The 21,026-nt window shown below is 45.5% G+C and overlaps 1 protein-coding gene across 1 annotated transcript in view; it reads right to left on the reverse strand.

Moving 5' to 3' along the window:
- Positions 1-2,978: 2,978 nt before the first annotated feature.
- Positions 2,979-21,026, reverse strand: part of LOC121062966 (E3 ubiquitin-protein ligase RNF38-like) — a 29,014-nt gene continuing 10,966 nt past the window's right edge. The window contains exons 2-6 of the mRNA XM_040543273.1: positions 16,428-16,604; positions 10,421-10,582; positions 6,547-6,653; positions 4,819-4,903; positions 2,979-3,158 (exon numbers count right to left, since the gene is read on the reverse strand). Coding sequence (XP_040399207.1) covers positions 3,033-3,158; positions 4,819-4,903; positions 6,547-6,653; positions 10,421-10,582; positions 16,428-16,604 — 657 coding nt within the window. The 3' untranslated portion in view covers positions 2,979-3,032. The remainder of the gene's footprint in view (positions 3,159-4,818; positions 4,904-6,546; positions 6,654-10,420; positions 10,583-16,427; positions 16,605-21,026) is intronic.

Below are 21,026 nucleotides of genomic sequence, written 5' to 3' on the forward strand. Positions count from 1 at the left end.
ATATTTGTAAACATTAATAAGATCCCCTCTCAGTCTTCTCTTCTCAAGGCTGAACAGACCCAGGTGTCTCAGCCTTTCCTCATAGGGAAGATGCTCCAGGCCCCGTATCATCTTTGTGGCCCTCCGCTGGACTCTTCCCAGGAGATCCCTGTCTTTTTTTGGATCGGGGAGCCCAGAACTGGACACAGTACTCCAGGTGAGGCCTGACCAGGTGTAGTGGGTTTACGTGGCAAGGTTTTGGTAGCAGGGGGCCATAGGGGTGGCTTCTGTGAGAAGAATCTGGAAGCTACCCCATGTTAGGTAAGGGCCCCACTGCTGACCAGAGCCGAGCCAATAAGCGATGTTGTTTGCGCCTCTGTGAGAGCATATTTAAGACAGGGGGGAAAAAAAAAACACGCTGCACCACACAGCAGCTGGGAGAGTGAGAGGAGTGAGGAACAGCCTTGCAGGCGCCAAGGTCAGTGAAGAAGGAGGGGGAGAGGTGCTCCAGGTGTCGGAGCAGAAGTCCCCTGCGGCCTGTGGTGAGGACCATGGTGAAGCAGGCTGTCCCCCTGCAGCCCATGGAGTACCACAGTGGAGCAGGGTTCCACGCTCCAGCCCGTGGAGGAGACCACGGTGGAGCAGGTGGACCTGTACTGACAGAGGCTGCGGCCTGTGGAAGACCCCTGCCGGAGCAGATTCCGGGCTGGACCTGTAGCCTGTGGAGAGGAGACCACGCAGGAGTAGGTGACCTGGCAGGAGCTGCTGCCCGTGGGGGATCCAGGTTGGAGGAGTTTGCTCCTGAGGGATGGACCCCATGGTACGGACCCATATCTGGAGCAGTTCTTGAAGAGCTGCTGCCTGTGGGAAGCCCACGCCGGATCAGTTCAGCAAGGACTGCATCCCGTGGGAGGGACCCCACAGCACAGGGGACAAGAGTGACTGAGAAGGAGCGGCGGCGAAGAAGCGCTATAGACTGACCATAACCCCCATTCCCCCGTTCCCCTGCGCCGCTCAGGGGGAGGAGGTGGAAGAGGGTGGATGGGGGGGAAGGTGCTTTCAGTTTCTTTCCTTTGTTTCTCACTTCTCCAGCTTGTTAGTAATTAGCAATAAATCTTACTATCTCCCTATGCTGAGTCTGTTTTGCCTGTCACAATAATTACTGCGCAATCTCCCTGCCCTTATCTCAACCCTTGAGCCCTTTTCATTGTAATTTCTCCCCGTTCCTCTTTGAGGAGGGGGAGTGAGAGAGCGGTTGTGGTGGAGCTCGGCCGCCCACCCGAGTAAAACCAGCACACTAGGGCAGAGTAGAGGGGGAGGATCACCTCCCTTGACCTGCTGGCCACGCTCCTTTTTTATGCACGCCAGGATCCCATTGGCCTTCTTGGCCACCAGGGCACACTGCTGGCTCATGGTCAACCTGTCGTCCACCAGGACCCCCAGGTCCTTCTCCTCAGATCTCCTCTCCAGCAGGTCATCCCCCAGCCTGTACTGATACATGCGGTTGTTCCTTCCCAGGTTCAGGACTCTACACTTGCTCTTGTTAAACCTCATTTAGTTTCTTCTTTAGTTTCTTCAGGTCTTGCTGAATGGCAGCACAGCCTTCTGGCGTGTCGGCCACTCCTCCCAGCTTTGTATCATCAGCGTACTTGCTGAGGGTGAACACTATTCCCTCGTCAAGGTCGTCGATGAAGATGTTGAACAAGACCGGACTCAGCATCGACCCCTGGGGAACGCCGCTAGTCAGAGGTCTCCAGCCGGACTCTGCGCTGCTGATCACCACCCTCTGAGCTCGGCCAGTCAGCCAGTTCTCAACCCACCTTACTGTTCACTCGTCTATCCCACACTTTCTCAGCTTTGCTAGCAGGATGTCATGGGAGACAGTATCAAAAGCCTTGCTAAAGTCAAGGTAGATGACATCCACTGCTCTCCCCCCGTCTACCCAGCTGGTGATGCCATCATAGAAGGCTACGAGGTTGGTCGAATCATAGAATCATAGAAAGGCTTGGGTTAGAAAGGACTTTAAAGATAATCCAGTTCCAACCTCCCCCTGCAATGGGCAGGGATGCCACCCACTAGATCAGGTTGGCCCAAGGCCTCGTCCAACCTGGTCTTGAACACCTTCAGGGATTAGGCATCCACAACTTCTCTGGGCAATCTGTGCCTCACCACCCTCTGAGTGAAGAATTTCTTCCTAACATCTAATCTAAATCTCCCGTCTTTTAGTTGAAAACCATCCCCCCTTGTCCTTTCATTGTCTGACTGAGCAAAAAGTTGTTCTCCATCTTTTTATAAGCCCCCTTTAAGTACTGAAAAGATGCAATAAGGTCACCCTGGAGCCTTCTCTTCTTCAGGCTGAACATCCCCACATCTCCCTCACATTTTTAGTATGAAAAATGTTTCCCTTAAATTGCATCTATATTCAGTTGTACATGTTTTATTAATACATTTCTTCCCCAGGGACATTATCAACTTAAGTTATCTGTTAACTTGTTTAACAGATAACTTAACAGATTACTGTTTAACAGATACCTTAACAGATAACTTTAACAGAGCTGTTATCTTGTTTAATTTCAAACATTTGACAGCTCTCTATATCACTTTCAATGCCTCACACCTATAGCTCATTTCTCTTTATGTAGATCTTTTAAACAGAATTAATCCTAAAAATAACAGAATATAACTGTTAACCTCAAATACTCTCAAAAGCTCTTCCAGGAGAACTTGAAATTTTAGCACTTGGAAAATATTTCAATATAGGTTGAATTCCATGTTGATGATGCCCTTTTAATACCTAGTATGGCAAATAAAAATTTGGAAGACTTAAAAAAATACCAATTAACTAAAAGTGAACATCTAATTTAAGTGAGACTGTACAGAATTTTAAAGCCAAGAAAAACAATATCTGATTTGAAAAATGGTTTAAGATAATTTATCATTTTTATTTGTGTGCTTTTGGAGTGCTTGTGTTACAGTATTTATCCAGTTGAGGCTGCAGCCTAAAGGAATGGAAACACAGTCATGTAAAGTATGCAAATTTGAGATAGGTGTACTTACAACGTCTGTTCCGATTGGTGGTTGTTTGGATTGAACCTGTAAGATAGAAGCTGTTCTATGTCTGCCTTTGTCAGTCCTCGAGGTTTGGCTTCTCCTAGACGTTCTGCCAAATTCAGCAGTGCCTAAAACCCAAGGAAATTGGGCTTTTTAACATTCATTGCTCAAACAAGCTCCAGCTCTACCAGGATTGATTTCTTCTGCCTTGTCAGTATCCCACCAGGTAGCACAATCCAACTCTCCATCAGGAGATATTTAGTCTTCTCTCTCTCTGCAACTGCAAGCACTATGGAAATATGTCTTTTAAGGTTTGATCATTGATAAATCATTCTGAACTGCATACGATAGTATCTTTGGGATTTTCAAACATCCATTATACAACTGCAGCTGCATTCACAGCTTGATACATGTTTTGCTTTGTAAGGGAACCCCACCACCACCCCAACTCCAGTAGTGTGAGTAACCAGAAGAAAATGTCACCAAACTTGCTTTCTAGGGATATGCAATGAGCCTAGATCTATGTGTGAAGCCAAGAGTTAAAAGGGACAACTTTTGACTCCCATTCCACTTCTTGGGCTAGCTGAACTGAGACATGAAGAATTTATGTCGAACCTTTGGAAACAAGGGCATGACATCAAATGGAAAAGGAGACACTTTCTGATTAAATTTTGTACTAATTTGTACAGGTAGAAAACTGTACCTAAGTGCTCCTCATGTAAATAATTTCTGCTCCCTCATGAGGGGCTCCAGAAAAGCATCACTATCAATTTGATAGAGAACTGAAACACATAAGTTAAGATATTTGATGAAAGATGCAAAGAGTACAGATCACAGACAGAACTCAAATAGCCCAAAACCTGGAACCCAACATCTCAGCTACCAGATAATGCTTCTTTTAACTAGCACAAGAATCATTATAGGAGAGCTTGTCATTACATTGTAAATGCTATGCAACTGCATAAATACACAACTTTGAGAAGAAGCAAGGCAAAAGAGATATATGAGGAGGGGTAGGTGGCAGCTGAGGCTTTCTGAACTGAATATGATGGGAATCCAACAGCCTGAGAAGCAGCAAGAAAAAGAGTTGGGATCAGCCCTCAGTTTTCTGACACCAATGATATTTTATTTCAAAATATGTCACTTGCTGTACTCTCCTTATTGTCAGAAGAAAATGTGTATTAAGAGATTCTTGTCAACATCACATTCAGCTGAATTCATCCTATAATGTTAACACTAATCTGTAAAGTTAGCAAGGCACGTAAAAAGCACTGTTATAATATATTCAAAAGAATAGGATATTTATGCTCGATATTTAAAAATCAAGTAAAATGCAAAAAGAAGAGTTGCATCTAGAATGGAAAGTTGAGGAGTTTTACCTTTGCTAATCTGAAATAATAGATTCTGTGGAAAGGCAATAGATACAAAGTCATAGTATTTCTAACATCTAGTGTTAGAAACTAGTATGAAAAGAATGTTTTGGGCACTGGAACAGTGAACCCCAGGGAAGTTGTCACAGCAGCAAGACTGATGGAGTTCAAGAAGTGTTTGGACTATGCTCTCAGACATACAGTTTAATTTTTAGGTAGTCCTGTGTGGAGCCAGGAGTTGGATTCAATGATTCTTGTGGGTCCCTTCCAACTCAGGATATTCTATGTTTCTAGATTCTGTCTCCATAAAAATTGCATTTATTTAATCCTGGGTTAGTCTTTGAAAAGCAAAAGGCCATTTAACTTCATGTACTGAGTTAATCTCTGTTTCTCGTGAATTTTTACTTCACACACCAACCTCGTAGTTTTCCACTTCTCCATCTTCCACATCCAACTCAAAACTGAAAGCTGGTCCAACTGCAGGTGACACTGGAAGCACTGATCTGCCAGAAGAACAAACAGTAAGACTCAACTTGCTGAGGGAAAGCATGCACACATATGGCAGAGGTAGAATTATGTTATTGATCCTTCTTAAATCATCAAATTCTAAGAATCAGTAACAATATTAAACTTGCGATTAAGAATTAAAATTCAAAGAAAAGGAGTAAAAAGATAATTATTCCACTTTTTGATACTTATATTATATTTTTAAATTGCATGTTTATTGAAATGACAACTCATACTTCCAATAAGGCTCAGTGTTATTACAGAAACTAATCTCTTGATAGCCTGCATCACAGAGTTAATATTAATATTGAACAGAGTTTCTTGTTTTATATTTGACTCATTTAAATAGAGTATAAAAAAGATAAATAACCCAATTTCAGCTAGCTCCCTGATACAAAAGTATTCAAGCACTCTAATACACATAATGAAGATAATTACATTATGCTGCTGGGCCAACTTCCACATTGACAGTAGAACCAAGTATACAATTCCCAAATAACATGGATTTGGTCAGAGAATAACCTCTTCAGATATAAAGGCAAAAGAGAGTAATTTTTCTGTTTTTTTTTTTTTCCTTTGTTAAAAAAAGCATCTTCATTACAAGATAGTAATATGGGTCAAAGTTTAATGAGCATCCATAGAAATAAAATATCCACAGCACTATAAATGTCATCTAATTAATCATGAATGGTTGTGATACACTGTCCTTGAATAGACAGGCAAGTATCTATAACATCAGAGCAGGCTTTGTCAGAATGCACAATGCAACGTTTAACAACTTCACTGAATCATAGATCCTGGTGCTATTTTGATGCAAGTCAAACTGTGGACTCAGACACTATAGATGTTGTTGCAAAACAACAAATGACAAAGTTGGATTATCTCCCTGTCAATGCCACCTTTAGAATAAATCCTCATTTTCCAAGCATGTTGTATTCATTTCAAAAACCAAACCTACAAAGAACAATAAATCCTATGTCACACATCTAAACTACAGGAGATGGGATCTACTTTAAAAGGTTACTGATAATCCCTTAATGTTACTTCTCCCATCCCTTCTTTACCAGAAATCATTAATCAGGTGCAGAAGTTCAAAAGCTGTAACAGATTAGTCACTCAGAAGAAAAAAACAAAACAAAACACCCACACCCAGAAGGTTCCCCTCATTAAGTTTTAGCAATTATTTAAGAGTAAATTTATTTGCTTGGTGTTTTTTGTTTGTTTGTTTTTATTTTGTTTTTCTTTGTAAGCACTGTTAGATCTTTATCCTACATAAATAGGCTTTAGGATGTAACTATGGGCATAACCCATAGCGATCAGCCAAAAATCAAGTGTAACCACTCTACATTGAACATCTTTAAGGAGATTTCAACAGAAAGAAGAAACATATTAGAACCCAAGACTATACTATCTTTAAGCTCTTCACTTGTACTTGTTTTTAACTTGCTCAGGTGTGTATGCTGTTCAAATAGACTGAAAAATTCAAATATAACTACAAGTTTTCTTCCTCCTTGGGTTTGGCTAAACAGTCTATACTCTGTGAAAGAGCCCAAACATTAAAAAAAAAACAACACTGAGGGGATCAGCTAGCTTACAGAGTTATTTAGTAGTCTACAAGTATAATGTACTTTGGACTTACAGCACATATGGTAATAGGCTGGAATGGTATGGATGTGGTGGTATTGTTTGCTGTGATTGGTATCTACTGCGTCCTGTGAGTCTTCGAGGCATAAAAGGTGTGTAAGGCTGTAAAAAGGGAGAAAAACTTCAATATTTTCTTGTCTTATTTAATAATGAAATTAAATGAAATGTGAATGTTGAAATGCATTTTAAATAAGGCATTATCCAAAAAAAATCCAGACAAATCCAAGCCAAAACACATCAGCCTCTCTGAAAAATTGTTTTGACCAGAAAATCTCATCAGTAATATACAATTATGCCATCCTGCAGGAAAAAAATGTAACAATGCTCATCAGAAAAACTTGCAAGCTAACTAATAAGCATTTTATAAGGCTTAGCTTATATGTAGCCTGGTTTGGACAGACAGGACTTGAATTGATGACCATGTTGCAAATCAAGAGCCCAGGACTTTCGACCTGGTGCTATGTACAGGCTTGTGTAACTGGTTGTGTAGGAATTAGTTTTTTTAAACAACATATATACAGCATTTTTTGTTGTTGTTGTTGTTGGTATAAGCCAAATATCCATTGGGGGCGGTATTGAGTTTACTTAGCAACGATTGGGTTTATCTAGCAAGGTCTTGGTAGCTGTAGGGGTGGCCTCTGTGAGAACAGTCCAGAGGAGCCAGTTCCAGCCAGATCCAAAAGGGACCCACCACTGGCCAATGCTGTTTTCACCTCCATGATAGCATATTTAAGAAAGGGAAAAAAACTGCTGCACAACAGCAGCTGGGAGAGAAGAGTGAGAAAATGTTGAGAGAAATAATTCTGCAGACACTAAGGTCACTGAAGAAGAAGGGGGAGGAAGCAGAAGTTCCCATGCAGCCCATGGAGAAGACCATGATGGAGCAGGCTGTCTCCCTGCAGTCCATGGTGCCCCACTCTGGAGCTGGGGAAGAGAGTGAGGATGAAGGAGCAGCAGAAACAAAGCATTATGGAATAACCGTAACCCCCATTTCCCTGTGTCGCTCAGGGGGAGGAGGTAGAAGAGGGTGGATGCTGGGGAAGGTATTTTTAGTTTGCTTTTAATTCTCACTGCTCCAGTTTCTTGTTAATTGGCAATAAATTACATTAATCTCCCCTATGTTGAGTCTGTTTTCCCTGTGACGGTAATTGGTGAGTGATCTCTCTGTCCTTATCTCAACTCTTGAGCACTTTTTATCATATTTTTTCCCCCTATCCTTCTGAGGGGGGAGAGTAAGAGAGCAGCAAGACGGTTCTCAGCTACCCATCACTGTTAAACCACAACGGGGGTGCTGCCAGAATGCTCCACAGCAAAACCTTCATGTTAAATAAAGAGCAAGGTATGAAATGAATAAATAAATAAATCATATTCAGAGCTGTGCTCAGTTACTTTCAGGAGAAGGGGTTGTAGCCTTTCAATATTTTAAAGAATACAAGTTGTGTATCTAAATAGCGTCTAAATAGACATTCAAGTTTCAACACATTCTTTCCATAAGAGAAAAAGACACTACTTTCCTATGTTTTGATTTTCATGCAAAGCTCTTCAATTCACTTACATAAGAACTCAGCCTGCTAAAATGGAGGCATGTGAAGAATTGTAACACAGATATAAACTGTATTTTTAATATATATTTAATAGTGAAAAAAAAAGCTTACTTTTAGAACCAAAATTCATGCACCACTACTGAAATGATATTCAGAGGCCTTGATGCATTTACTTTTATGAAAAAGGATTGATCAAAGATTCATAGAATCATAGAATGATTTGGGTTGAAGGGACCTCAAAGATCATCTAGATCATTGGCAGGGACACCTCCCACTAGACCAGGTTGCTCAAAGCCCCATCCAACATGGCCTCGAACACTTCCAGGGAGGGGGCATCCACAACTTCTCTGGGAAACCTGTTCCAGTGCCTCACCACCCTCAGAGTAAAGAATTTCTTCCTAATGTCTAATCCAACACTTTTGTAATTAAAGCCATTCCCCCTTGTCCTATCACTACACTTCCTGACAAAGAGTCCCTTCACAGCTTTCCTGTAGGCCCCCTGGAAGGCTGCTATAAGGTCTCCCTGGAGCCTTCTCTTCTCCAGGCTGAACAACCCCAATTCCCTCAGCCTCTCCTCATAGGAGAGGTGCTCCAACCCCTTGATCATCTTCGTGGCCCTCCTCTGGACTCATTCTAATACATCTATGTCCTTCTTGTGCTGGGGCCCCAGAGCTGAACACAGTACTCCAGATGGGGTCTCACGAGAGCAGACTAGAGAGGGAGAATCACCTCCCTAGACCTGCTGGCCACACTTCTTTTGATGCAGCCCAGGACACGGTTAGCTTTCTGGGCTGCAAGCGCACATTGCCAGCTCATGTTGAGCTTTTCATCCACCAGTACTCCCAGGTCCCTCTCCTCAAGGCTGCTCTCAACCCATTCTCTGTCCAGTCTGTATTTGTGCTTGGGATTGCTCTATTGTGCTTACGTAGCAAGGTAGCAGGGGGGCTGCAGGGGTGGCCTCTGTGAGAAGAATCCAGAAGCTGTCCCATGTTAGAGAAGAGACTCTTCCAGCCAGATCTAAAAGGGCCCCACTGCTGACCAGAGACGAGCCAATAAGTGATGTTGTTTGCACCTCTGTGAGAGCATATTTAAGACAGGGGAAAAAACTGCTGCTCCACAGCAGCTGGGGGAGAGAGGAGTGAGAAACAGCCCAGCAGACACCAAGGTCAGTGAAGAAGGAGAGGGAGGAGGTGCTCCAGGTGCCGGACCAGAAGTTCTCCTGTGGCCTGTGGAAAGGACCATGGTGAAGCAGGTTGTCCCCCTGCAGCCCATGGTGTACCACAGTGGAGCAGATTTCCACACTGCAGCCTGTGGAGGAGCCCACAGTGGAGCAGGTAGATCTGCCCTTAAGGAGGCTCCAGCCTGTGGAGAACCCCTGCTGGATCAGGCTCCAGGCCGGACCTGTAGCCCGTGGAGAGGAGACCACGCAGGAGCAGATGACCTGGCAGGAGCTGCTGCCCACGGGTGACTCATGTTGGAGCAGTGTGCTTCTGACAGATGGACCCCATGGTATGGACCCATATTTGGAGCAGTCTTGAAAAGCTGCTGCCTGTGGGAAGCCCACACCAGATCAGTTTGGGAAGGACTGCATCCCATGAGAGGGACCCCACATTGGAGCAGGGGAAGAGAGTGACCATGAAGGAGCCGTGGAGACGAAGTGTTACGGACTGACCACAACCCCCATTTCCCATTCCCTTGTGCCACTCGGGGGGAGGAGGTGGAAGAGGGTGGATGGGGGGAGGTGCTTTTGGTTTCTTTCCTTTGTTTCTCACTTTTCTAGCTTGTTAGTAATAGGTAATAAATTTCTTTAATCTCCCTACGCTGAGTCTGTTTAGCCTGTGATAATTGTTGAGTGATCTCCCTGTCCTTATCTCAACCCTTGAGCTCTTCTCATCATATTTTCTCTCCCTTTCCCTTTGAGGAAGGGGAGTGAGAGAGCGGTTCTGGTGGAGCTCAGCTGCCCAGCTGGGTAAAACCACCACAACATCACATCAGGTCCCATGGACTTGTGCACCTTCACATTCCTTAGATGGTCTTGAACCAGATCTTCTCCTTCAGTGGACAGTTCACCATTGTAGTACTCCAGTACTACATTTTTGTTTTCATTTAGATTTTGTTAGCATGTTTTCATTCTTCCAAGTTTGAGGCTTCAAGATATGTAAAGTAAGTCTAACTTAAAAATCGACCACCCTGACTTTCCACAGCTGCAGCCAGTACTTAATTACAAAAATACCATTTCTTAATAAAATGACTATAGCTTAGAGCAAAAATCAATAACTTGAAATCAGCATGCCTGAAAATGTAGTACAAAAAAGCAATACTTACAACTCCAAATGAAACTTCTTGGTGTAAAGGATCATGGGATAAGAACTGGAAAGGAGCTGAGGAAGTCAATGTTGGTGGATGAGTTGATGGAGGGTAGGTAAAGCTTCCTATAGGAAGATGTTCTCCAAACAGTTCTACTTCATTGTCTATCCTTTGAAGTGGCTAAAAGAAACACAAGGTTTGTTCTATTGACTTTTTTTAATACCAAAAAGCCACAATCTAATTATATGTTATGAGGAGTTGTGGAAATTTTAGTGGAGTTTTATTGGGTATATGTGGCAAGGTTTTGCTAGTGGTGGTGGTGGCTGCAGGGATAGTCTCTGTGGGAAGAGGTCAGGAGCTGCCCTGTGTCAGACACAGCCAGTTCTAGCTGGCTTGGCAATTCACCAAAGCTGAGCCAATCAGTGAAGCCTCTGTGAAAACCAATTTAAGAAAAGGGAAAAAAAAATCTGGATGGAGAGTAGGAGGGAACAAAAAAGAGTGAGAATCAGCAGAGGTAACACCAAGGTTAGACAAGGAGGGGGAGGAGGTGCTCCATGGAACCAGGGCAAATATTCCCTACAACCCATGGAGGACCCATATTGGAACAGATCGATATTTCCTGAAGGAACTGCTGCCTGTGGAGAATCCATGCCAGGGCAGATTTTCCTGGTAGGACTGCAGCCCATGGAAAAACCCACACTGGAGCAGAGGAAAGGTGTGAAAAAGGTGCGGCAGAAAGTGACTGTTGTGTGCTGACACACACACACCCCCCAAACCCCTTTTTGCTGTTCCTCCCTTGTTGCTAGTGCCAGAGATTCCTGAGGGCTGGTCTTAGCAGTGAAGACTGAGGCAAAGAAGGCATTCAGCAACTCTGCCTTCTCTGTATCCTTTGTTAACAGGGCACCCACCTCATTAAGCAGCGGGCTCACATTCCTTAGTCTTCCTTCTGCTACTGCTATATTTGAAAAAGCCCTTCTTGTCCTTGACATCCCTTGCGAGATTTAATTCCAAATGGGCCTTGGCCTTCCTTGTCACATCCCTACATCCTCTGACAATGTCCCTATATTCTTTCCAAGTGGCCTGTCCCCTTTTCCACATTCCGTATACTTCCTTCTTCCATTTGAGTCCTTCCAGGAGCTCCTTGCTCATCCAAGCAGGTCTCCTGCCCCCTTTGCTTGCCTTTTTGCTCATAGGAATACATAGATCTTGAGCTTGGAGGAAGTGATGCTTGAATACTGAGCAGCTCTCTTGGACCTCCTTTCCTTCTAGGGCCCTGACCCATGGGATTCCTCCAAGTAGGTCCCTGAAGAGGCCAAAGTTTGCTTTCCTGAAGTCCAGGGTTGCGATCCTACTTCTTGCCCTGCTTCCTCCTTGTAAGATCCTGAACTCCACCATCTCATAGTCACTGCAGCCAAGGCTGCCCCCAACCTTCAAATCTCCAACCAGCCCTTCTCTGTTTGTAAGTACAAGGTCCAGCAGCAGCACACCTCTCCTCGTTGTCTCCTCGACCACCTGCATCAAAAAGTTATCATCAGTGCTCTGCAGGAACCTCCTGGACTGTTTGTGCCTCGCTGTATGGTCTTCCCAGCAGACATCAGGGTGGCCGAAGTCCCCCATGAGAACCAAGGCCTGTGATTGTGAGGCTACTTCCAGCTGTTTGTAGAAGGCTTCATCTACCTCCTCTTCCTGATCAGGCAGCCTGTAGCAAGCTCCCACAACAGTATCAGCCATGATAGCCTGCCCTTTAATCCTTACCCATAAGCTCTCAACTCGCTCTTCATCCACCTCTAGGCAGAGCTCGATGCATTCCAGTTGCTCCCACACATAAAGTGCAACTCCACCACCTCACCTTCCTGGCCTGTCTTTCCAAAAAAGCACAGAGCCCTCCATGACAGCATTCCGGTCATTTGAGTTATCCCACCACGTTTCTGTAATTGCAATGAGATCATAGCCTTGCGACCTCACACAGATCTCCAGTTCATCCTGTTTATTTCCCATGCTACGTACATTGCTATACAAGCATTTCAGGGAGGTGATCGAGCCTATAGGCTTCCCAGGAGGAGTATGCGTGGATCCTTCATAGTCATGTCCTGCACTCACTTCCCCGGCTTCATGCACCCACTGGAGGCATCCTGACTTCAGCCACTTATTGCTACCTACCCTGTATCTGTATTCCTCCCCTTCCCCCATCTGTCCTAGTTTAAAGCCCTCCTTACCAGGCTGGCCAACCTGTTTGCAAAGACACATGTGCCCCTCCTAGTGAGGTGGATCCCTTCTCTCCCCATCAGTTCTTGATCTTCAGCAGGGTTCTATGGTCATAGAAGCCAAATCCTTGTTCCCAACACTAGTGGTGCAGCCAGTCGTTAACTTGGAATATCCGTCTCCTCCTCCCATCCTTCCCCCTCACTGGAAGTATTAAAGAAAAAAATGACCTGGGCTCCCAGGCCCTTGACCACCATGCCCAGAGCTCTAAAGTACTTCTTGATGGTTTCTAATGTACCCTTGGTGTCATTAGCGCCCACACAGAAAAGCAGCAGAGGGTAATAGTCTGACTCATGGACAAGCTTTGGTAGCCTTTCCATGATGTCTCTTATCCGAGCCCCTGGCAGGCAACAAACCTCTCTAGACAAGAGGTCAGGGCAGCAGATGGGTGCCTCCGTACCTTTCAGCAGAGAGTCACCCACAACAATCATCCGCTGCTTCTTCCAGGTGTTCCTGCTAGGCCCAGTTGCCTCCCCTGAAGTTTTGCCCAGTTCATCCTCAGCCTAGAGGGCACTGAACCTGTTCCTTGGTGGCAAGGCTTCAGGAGGAGTAACGGCCTTTCTCCTCCTATGAAAAGTGACCAGCTTCCAGCCCTCTTCTATAGTGTTATGATGTACCACTTCATGTGGAACGGAGTCCTCTGACAACTCCCCTGCTATATGGGGTTGGGACTCCTGGAGCTGTATGGCCTCCATGAACACCCTGTCTATCTCCTGCTCATCTTCTTAGACACTTTGCAACCCGCTGACTTCCTCTTGTAACTCCCTTACCTGATGACACAGCTTGTGGACAACAGCATACCTTCTACAGGACAGCTGACTGTCAGCCCAGGCCTCCCGGGGGGGCACCAAGCACTCCCTGCAGCCTGAGACCTGAAGAGATGCATCCGCCATCAGAGGGTCTGTCTGGGTCGACACTTCTGCCATAGCTGACGCAGTGACTCCAGCAAGTACCAGGGAATATGCTCTGCAGTGTCATGACCATCTCTGAAGTTGCAGATGCTACTAGGATTGGAAACAAAGGTGCCCTCTTGCACCCTTCTGTGCAGACTGCTTGTAGTGGGTTTACGAGGCAAGGTTTTGGTAGCAGGGGGCCCTAGGGGTGGCTTCTGTGAGAAGGATCTAGAAGCTGCCCCATGTTTGGTAAGGGCCCCTCTGCTGACCAGAGCTGAGCCAATAAGCGATGTTGTTTTGCGCCTCTGTGAGAGCTTATTCAAGACAGGGGAAAAAAAACGCTGCGCCACACAGCAGCTGGGAGAGTGAGAGGAGTGAGGAACAGCCTTGCAGGCGCCAAGGTCAGTGAAGAAGGAGGGGGAGAGGTGCTCCAGGTGTCGGAGCAGAAGTCCCCTGCGGCCTGTGGTGAGGACCATGGTGAAGCAGGCTGTCCCCCTGCAGCCCATGGAGTACCACAGTGGAGCAGGGTTCCACGCTGCAGTCCGTGGAGGAGACCACGGTGGAGCAGGTGGACCTACACCAATGCAGACTGCGGCCTGTGGAAGACCCCTACCGGAGCAGATTCTGGGCTGGACCTGTAGCCCGTGGAGAGGAGACCACGCAGGAGTAGGTGACCTGGCAGGAGCTGCTGCCCGTGGGGGATCCAGGTTGGAGGAGTTTGCTCCTGAGGGATGGACCCCATGGTACGGACCCATATCTGGAGCAGTTCTTGAAGAGCTGCTGCCTGTGGGAAGCCCACGCCGGATCAGTTCAGCAAGGACTGCATCCCGTGGGAGGGACCCCACAGCACAGGGGACAAGAGTGACTGAGAAGGAGCGGCGGCGAAGAAGCGCTATAGACTGACCATAACCCCCATTCCCCCGTTCCCCTGCGCCGCTCAGGGGGAGGAGGTGGAAGAGGGTGGATGGGGGGGAAGGTGCTTTCAGTTTCTTTCCTTTGTTTCTCACTTCTCCAGCTTGTTAGTAATTAGCAATAAATCTTACTATCTCCCTATGCTGAGTCTGTTTTGCCCGTCACAATAATTACCGTGCGATCTCCTCGTCCTTATCTCAACCCTTGAGCCCTTTTCATTGTATTTTCTCCCCGTTCCTCTTTGAGGAGGGGGAGTGAGAGAGCGGTTGTGGTGGAGCTCGGCCGCCCACCCGAGTAAAACCACCACACTGCTGCGTCTGTTTGCTGCCTTTGTTAGCTGTGCCCTTGGCCCGTACAGATCCGGGTATGGGGGTCAAGGTGTACCGACACCTCCCACTTGGCCAGTGGAACAGCCCCCCTCAAAGGGGCGCCCCCCTGTGCGCCCTCCCGCACTATTTGCTGCGCTAACTGCTGCTAACTGCTGCGCCATGCTCTGTTTGCCGCGCTCCGTAGAGGCTGCTTATACAGGAGCGCGGGAGGAGGGGGGGGCGGGGGGGGCGTCGTTACTGCTGGCCCTGCCCACGCCTCGTCAGACGCTCTCGCACGAGCTGCCGGCCCCTGTCGGGTCTCTGCGCTCCTCTGGGGCTTCCCCGGTTCAGGAAAGGTCCCTGTACATCGTGATCCCCCGCTTTGCTGCAGAATGTACCCGCCCGGAGCTGATCGCTTCAGTGAGAGGCGATCATTTTTCACAAAAAAATAAACTCTACCATTTCACTTATTCACCTTTTCCTGGTACTGAATTCCACGTGCTTTAAAACATTCAGATATAAAAGTCATCTTGTGGAAGCAAAGGAAAAGGAAAATTGTTTCCCCATTCTGCTGAACAAACTACATAGTCAGCATTTTTAAGGCAATAATTCTAGTAAGATTTGACAGCAAAAAATCAAGCTAAAAGTTAAAAAAGGAAGTCTGGTCCTTAAGTTAAATTAGCAATATAAGTTAAGAAAGAAGCTCTGACATTTTCTGGGGGAAAGACTTATCCTGATTGCCAGAGACTACGCAGAACTGTTCCCCCAATGACTATAATGAAATTATTGCAATAGTGCCAGCACATGAAATTTGACACGCAGCATTTGTTACTGATCAGTCTGAGGAGTATTTGTTAATACTGAAGTTATTTTGTAATTATATATTAATGAAATATTGCTAGAGCTCCGAAGAAACAGGCAGAAGGGTGTAGGTAACCTCTGGCAGAAGATCAGTAAGCAGAAATTACAAAATGTAATTTTTTCCCTCATGTCCAAAATAGCATCTCCTCCTATGTTTGCATATGCTCTATTATGGAGCCATTAGCTTTTCAGCCAAGTTTCGTTAAGTGAAAAGAGTCAATAACTTGCATAAGTAGGGGAGAAAAAAAAGGTTCCAGATAGACCATAGAAGGTTTAAGTAATACTTTTCTCACTGGTGTTCAGGGAGGGGGTGGTGGTGGTGGTGGTGGCGGCTTGGGTTGGGTTGGTTGGTGTTATAATGGTCACTTTAGATCGACTGTGAATAACGTGATAAAAGCATGCAATAGGAATAATGCCTTGTGCTTTCTGGGTTCCCTACAAAGTTTTTTCTCTGACACTACTGCTGTACTACATTTCAGTCTTCTCTATATTTTCTTTAACTTCCTGGAAGAACACCACTTGCAGGAGTAGTACATGAAGCAAACTTACGTCAGACAGGAGTACAGGCCTCCAGGGAAACTGAGTGGACAACAGCTGAGGAAATCTTAAGAGAATCAAAATGAATTTCAAAACAAGTCTTGCTCAAGTAGCACTATTACAAAACCCTATTATTTTAAATCAGATCCATTTGTTCTCTCAACCAGAATGCCATTGATTAGAAGGAAAAGAGCATCATTTGCAGATCAAGACCCAATTCTTTTAGGAGAGGCGATAAGAAGCATTACTTACCAAACGTGGCTGCTGTGCTTGGAAGGGAACAAATTGCCCTGGAAGTGTCAGATGAGATGGGTGATGTGGAGAGAGGTGAGAAGGATGCAAAAGGAATGGATCATTATCATTAGAAATCAGAGGTGGGAATGCTGCATACGGTACTGGTAGATGTTGGACTGAGCATGCCTGAAGCATCTGAAAGAAAATTAATGTTTTTACATCTACTGTGAAAATTCCTATAGAACATTCTTTGTTTATTAAGGAGATTATTAAAAGAAAGCAGACCACTTACCCCGGCTTTCAAATACAACCCAAACAATAATTCATTCAGAAACTCAATGAACAGTGACTCTAGTAGAGGACAGGGTCTAAAAGTGTGTTGCTACCAGCTACACTTTTAAGATACAAAAAGCCTTTTACTTCAGATGAAGTCAATAGGAGTTGGGGGTGTTCACTCTGCATTATCAGGCGTAGACTCCCAAGGGGGAAGTAGGTTTACTTACCATAGTAGCTTCTATTCTTCCCATATATTACTTTTATAGACACATACCAAGAAAACAAGCATGAACTATTTTAAGCACTAGTTGGAACTGAAGGACTCTTAGATGTCAGATTGTGCCCTAAAACAACTCTATTGCCTGAAATTATAACTAGCCTTAAAAATTCTGCTCGATTCCATGCTTTGAGAGGACTATTCTTTCCTCTTACTCATGAAGGCACCACCCAGAGCTGGAGTTTCCAATAAAAGCAGACCCTCTCTCCTTTCTGAAGTTACATATCCAAAAGATATTGTGGATCACTCAAGTTTTAACTCAGGAGTCAAGGTGTTGGTAGGGACTTCATGAAAGTACTCAGTTTCACTTCCAGGTCTACACATACAGAAACGAGACCCCAAATTTGCATTCTTTCAACTGCTTTTTAATCAGGCATTCCTTTTATGTTTCTGACCATTAAAAGTACAACTCAAAATGGGCTTTTTAAAAATAAGCATCAGTTCTCTTATGTAAACAAGGATGTTTATTAGACAGTTTTTAAACATTAAACTTCACTGCCCCACTTCCAACCTCATTTACTGTGGTGATGACCCCAAATTGATCTTTACACCCAGATGATCTAAATACTAATTTACCTCAAATGATCCTCTGAAATATATAATAAATATGCAGGTACAATGGAACATAGCATTCTATAAAACACGTAGGAGGTACTTTTGGAAATATTAAAAGACAGTTCATCAGTTTATATAAAAACCAAGACTAAATAAAAATCATTATAGTTTCAACTATAAGTTAAGGGTATTGCATAAAGATTATCGAGCAACATTCTATAATGCATGTTATACATGAGGTTAGAGTATATGTTAAAGGTCCTTCAGGCTTTCAAATCTATTGCCTTAATCCATAGTTATTCAATACCGAAGAAACAGAATCTATTCCCCAACCAATATTACAATAAGAGGACCTGTCAACCAAGTCTCCACTTTATGTTATATTCTGAAAAAAAAAATCATTATTTTTATGTAAAACTAGAATGTACATTGATATCTAGTACAAAAAATAAGCAACCATTGTAATTATAGAAAATCTTTTCAGAAGTTTATTGAAAAGTTTTCATTTTACAGACTGATTTTTCCAGACCATGTCACAAAGGGAGACAGAGGGAGCAAGAGAAAACATGAGAAAAACAGAATGAGAGGAAGAAAACATGAAAAGGAAAAACCAAGATCATTAGGAGGGAGAGGGAGAGGGAGAGGGACAGGGACAGGGAGAGGGACAGGGAGAGGGACAGGGACAGGGAGAGGGACAGGGAGAGGGTGAGAGAGGAGCAAAGAAAGGGGTGAAAGCAAGAGGGAGATAAGTAAGGGGAGAGGGGGGGAGAGCAGGAGCGGAGGAGGGAGAGCAAGAGACAAGGAGAAAGAGGGCAAGTATGGATGAGAAAGGGAGAAGGGGGGTGAGAGCTCTTGCGAGGAAGAGACAGAGAGGGTTGAGGAAAGGGTGTGGGAGGAGCTGAGAAAGAGCAAGAATGAGAGACTGTCTCTCATTCAGTGCAGTCAGGGGAGGGTGATACAGAGGCAGTGTGCACAAGAGAGAGGGAGCAGAAGGGGGCTGGCAAGAGAGAGCGAGAAAGGGCGTGCATGGCAGAAAGAGAGAGCAGCAGGGAGGCGTGGAGAGGCATAGAATGACGAGCATGGACAAGAGAGCCACGGGGAGTTGTGTGCACAGAGAGGAAGACAGTGTAAGGAATGGTCCAGCAATTCGTGTCACTAAGGGATTTGAAGGGTTAACATTGAGGCCCGGGTCTAGGTGATAAGAGAACAAAGGGGTTTTTAGAGAAAACTGCTGACTCTGCACAGGACGTTGCACATCCCGCACAGAGGTTACCAACTAAGGAGGAAGGAGGAGCTGAAGGACAACTGAAGGACAAAGCCTGGGACCCTACCTCTTTTAGAAGTAGTAATGAATATGTATTAGCCTAGGAGCATAAAAACCAGCCGCTTTATGTAACGGGTGTGCGTCTTGGTGGAGCAGAGACTCCCGGTGCACCCAGCGCTGTTTGCTTGCCTCTATTCGATTAATAAATTGTAAACTTTGATTGCAATCCTATTTGGGACTCAGTCATTTATAACAACAGGCAGTACTCATGCATGCTTGTGTTTACAGAGGAAGTGAGACGCACGTCCGCAGATGCTGAGAGAGACAGAGACAGGGATAAACACAGATACACGCACACATGGACGCAGAGGAAGAGACTGAGGTACACAGACACACACAGAGGCAAGTACAAAGGGAGGTAAAGAGAGAGGTGCATGCATATAGATGCAGAGTGTGGGGAAAAAAAACAAAAGCGCATGTACAGTTTCAGCAAAAGAGAGGTGCACAGTCACAGACAGAGAGAGCAAGAGAGACCAGCGCACAGAGGAAGAGAAAGCGGTGCATGCACAGATGCAAATGAGGACGGGCAGAGAGAGGTGCGTGTGCAAAGATGCAGAGGAAGAGAGAGGTGTGCACAGACACAAAGAGAAGAGGCACAAGCAGGCACACAGTGACAGAGAGAGGGACAGAAACAGGCATGCACAAATACTGTGCATGAGAGACAGAATGGGGCAGAGATGTGCATGCACGCAGAGGAAGACAGAGGAGCATTGGCACAAAAAGAGAGGCAGAGATGAGGCACTGAGGGAGAGACAGACACATGGGTGCACAGGCACAGAGAATAACAGAGAGAGCAAGACTGAAACCGACATGCTCACAAGCGCAGGGAGTCTGAGACAGGAGTGTGTGCACAGAGATATGCACACAGACACCGATAAAGGGATACAGAGACGTGGGCACTTGAACGTAGAAGAAGAGAGGCATTGAGGCAGACACACAGGTGCAAAGGGGGGGGGGGAAGAGAGACGTGCAGAGATGCAGAGATACAGGTGTGTGCACAGGTTCAGAGGAAGAGACAGATATGAACAGGCATGCAGACATGGAGAAAGAGAAAGATACAGAGATGCATGTGCACATGTACAGGGAGACAGGCATGCACATACATGCAAGTGGGGGCTGGGGACACGCCTGTGCACACAGATGTGGAGGGAGACAAAAAGACAGAGATGCACATGCACATGCAGGAAAAGAGAGACGTGTGTACACAGGCACCAAGAGGCAGAGAGAGAGAGAGAGAGAGAGAGACGCGCGCACAGACACAGGAAGATACACCTGCACACAGAGGAGGGGGAGGACGTTCACACAGACACATGCATGTGTGCAGAGGCAGAGGAAGAGAGACAGGCGGGTACACACAAATGCAGAGACAGGCACACAAAGATGCAGCAGGACACACCTGCCCACAGATGCAGAGGAAGAGATGCGTGCACACAGAAAAAGACAGGCATGTGCACAAATGCAGAGAGAGGCAGAGATGTGCATACAGATGCTAAGGAAAAGAGAAAGGTGCTCAGATTCAGACAGAGAGGACGAGAGACAGAGAGGCATGTGCACATACACAGAGGAAGAGAGATAGCTGCATATGCAGAGACACACAGAGACGCAGCGACAGAGAAAGAGAGAGAGACAGGGACAGATAGGCGCACACACAAGTGAAGAGCAAACAATAAATGTTTGTGCAGTCAAGCACAGAAGAAGAGGGACAGGGCGGTGTAGGCACACAGGTGCAGATAGAGCCATAGAGAGGCTGAGAGACAGAGGAATGTACGTGCATTGGCACAGAGGAAGCAAGAGACAGATACATAGATGCATGCACACAGACACAGAGATGTATGCACACTGATGCAAAGGAGGAGAGAGAGAGAGAAATGTGTGGACAGAGATGCAGAGGAAGAGAAACATGCACAAATACAGGCAGGGAGGAACAGAGAAAGATGTGCACACATGCAGAGAAACATGCCTGCACACAGACATGTAGGAAGTAAGATGTAAGATGTGATCACACAGAAACATGCATGCACAGATTCACATGCACACACAGACACGTGCACACAGATGCAAATGAGCATGCACACAAGCACAGAGATAGACACACACCGATGCAGAGGAAGATAGAGATGTGCTCAAATGGGGGGAAGATGTGCTTGCAGAGACATGCCTGCAGAGACAGGGAGGAAGAGAGATG

This window comes from Cygnus olor, assembly GCF_009769625.2.
Source record: "Cygnus olor isolate bCygOlo1 chromosome W unlocalized genomic scaffold, bCygOlo1.pri.v2 SUPER_W4, whole genome shotgun sequence".
Lineage (NCBI taxonomy): Eukaryota > Metazoa > Chordata > Aves > Anseriformes > Anatidae > Cygnus > Cygnus olor.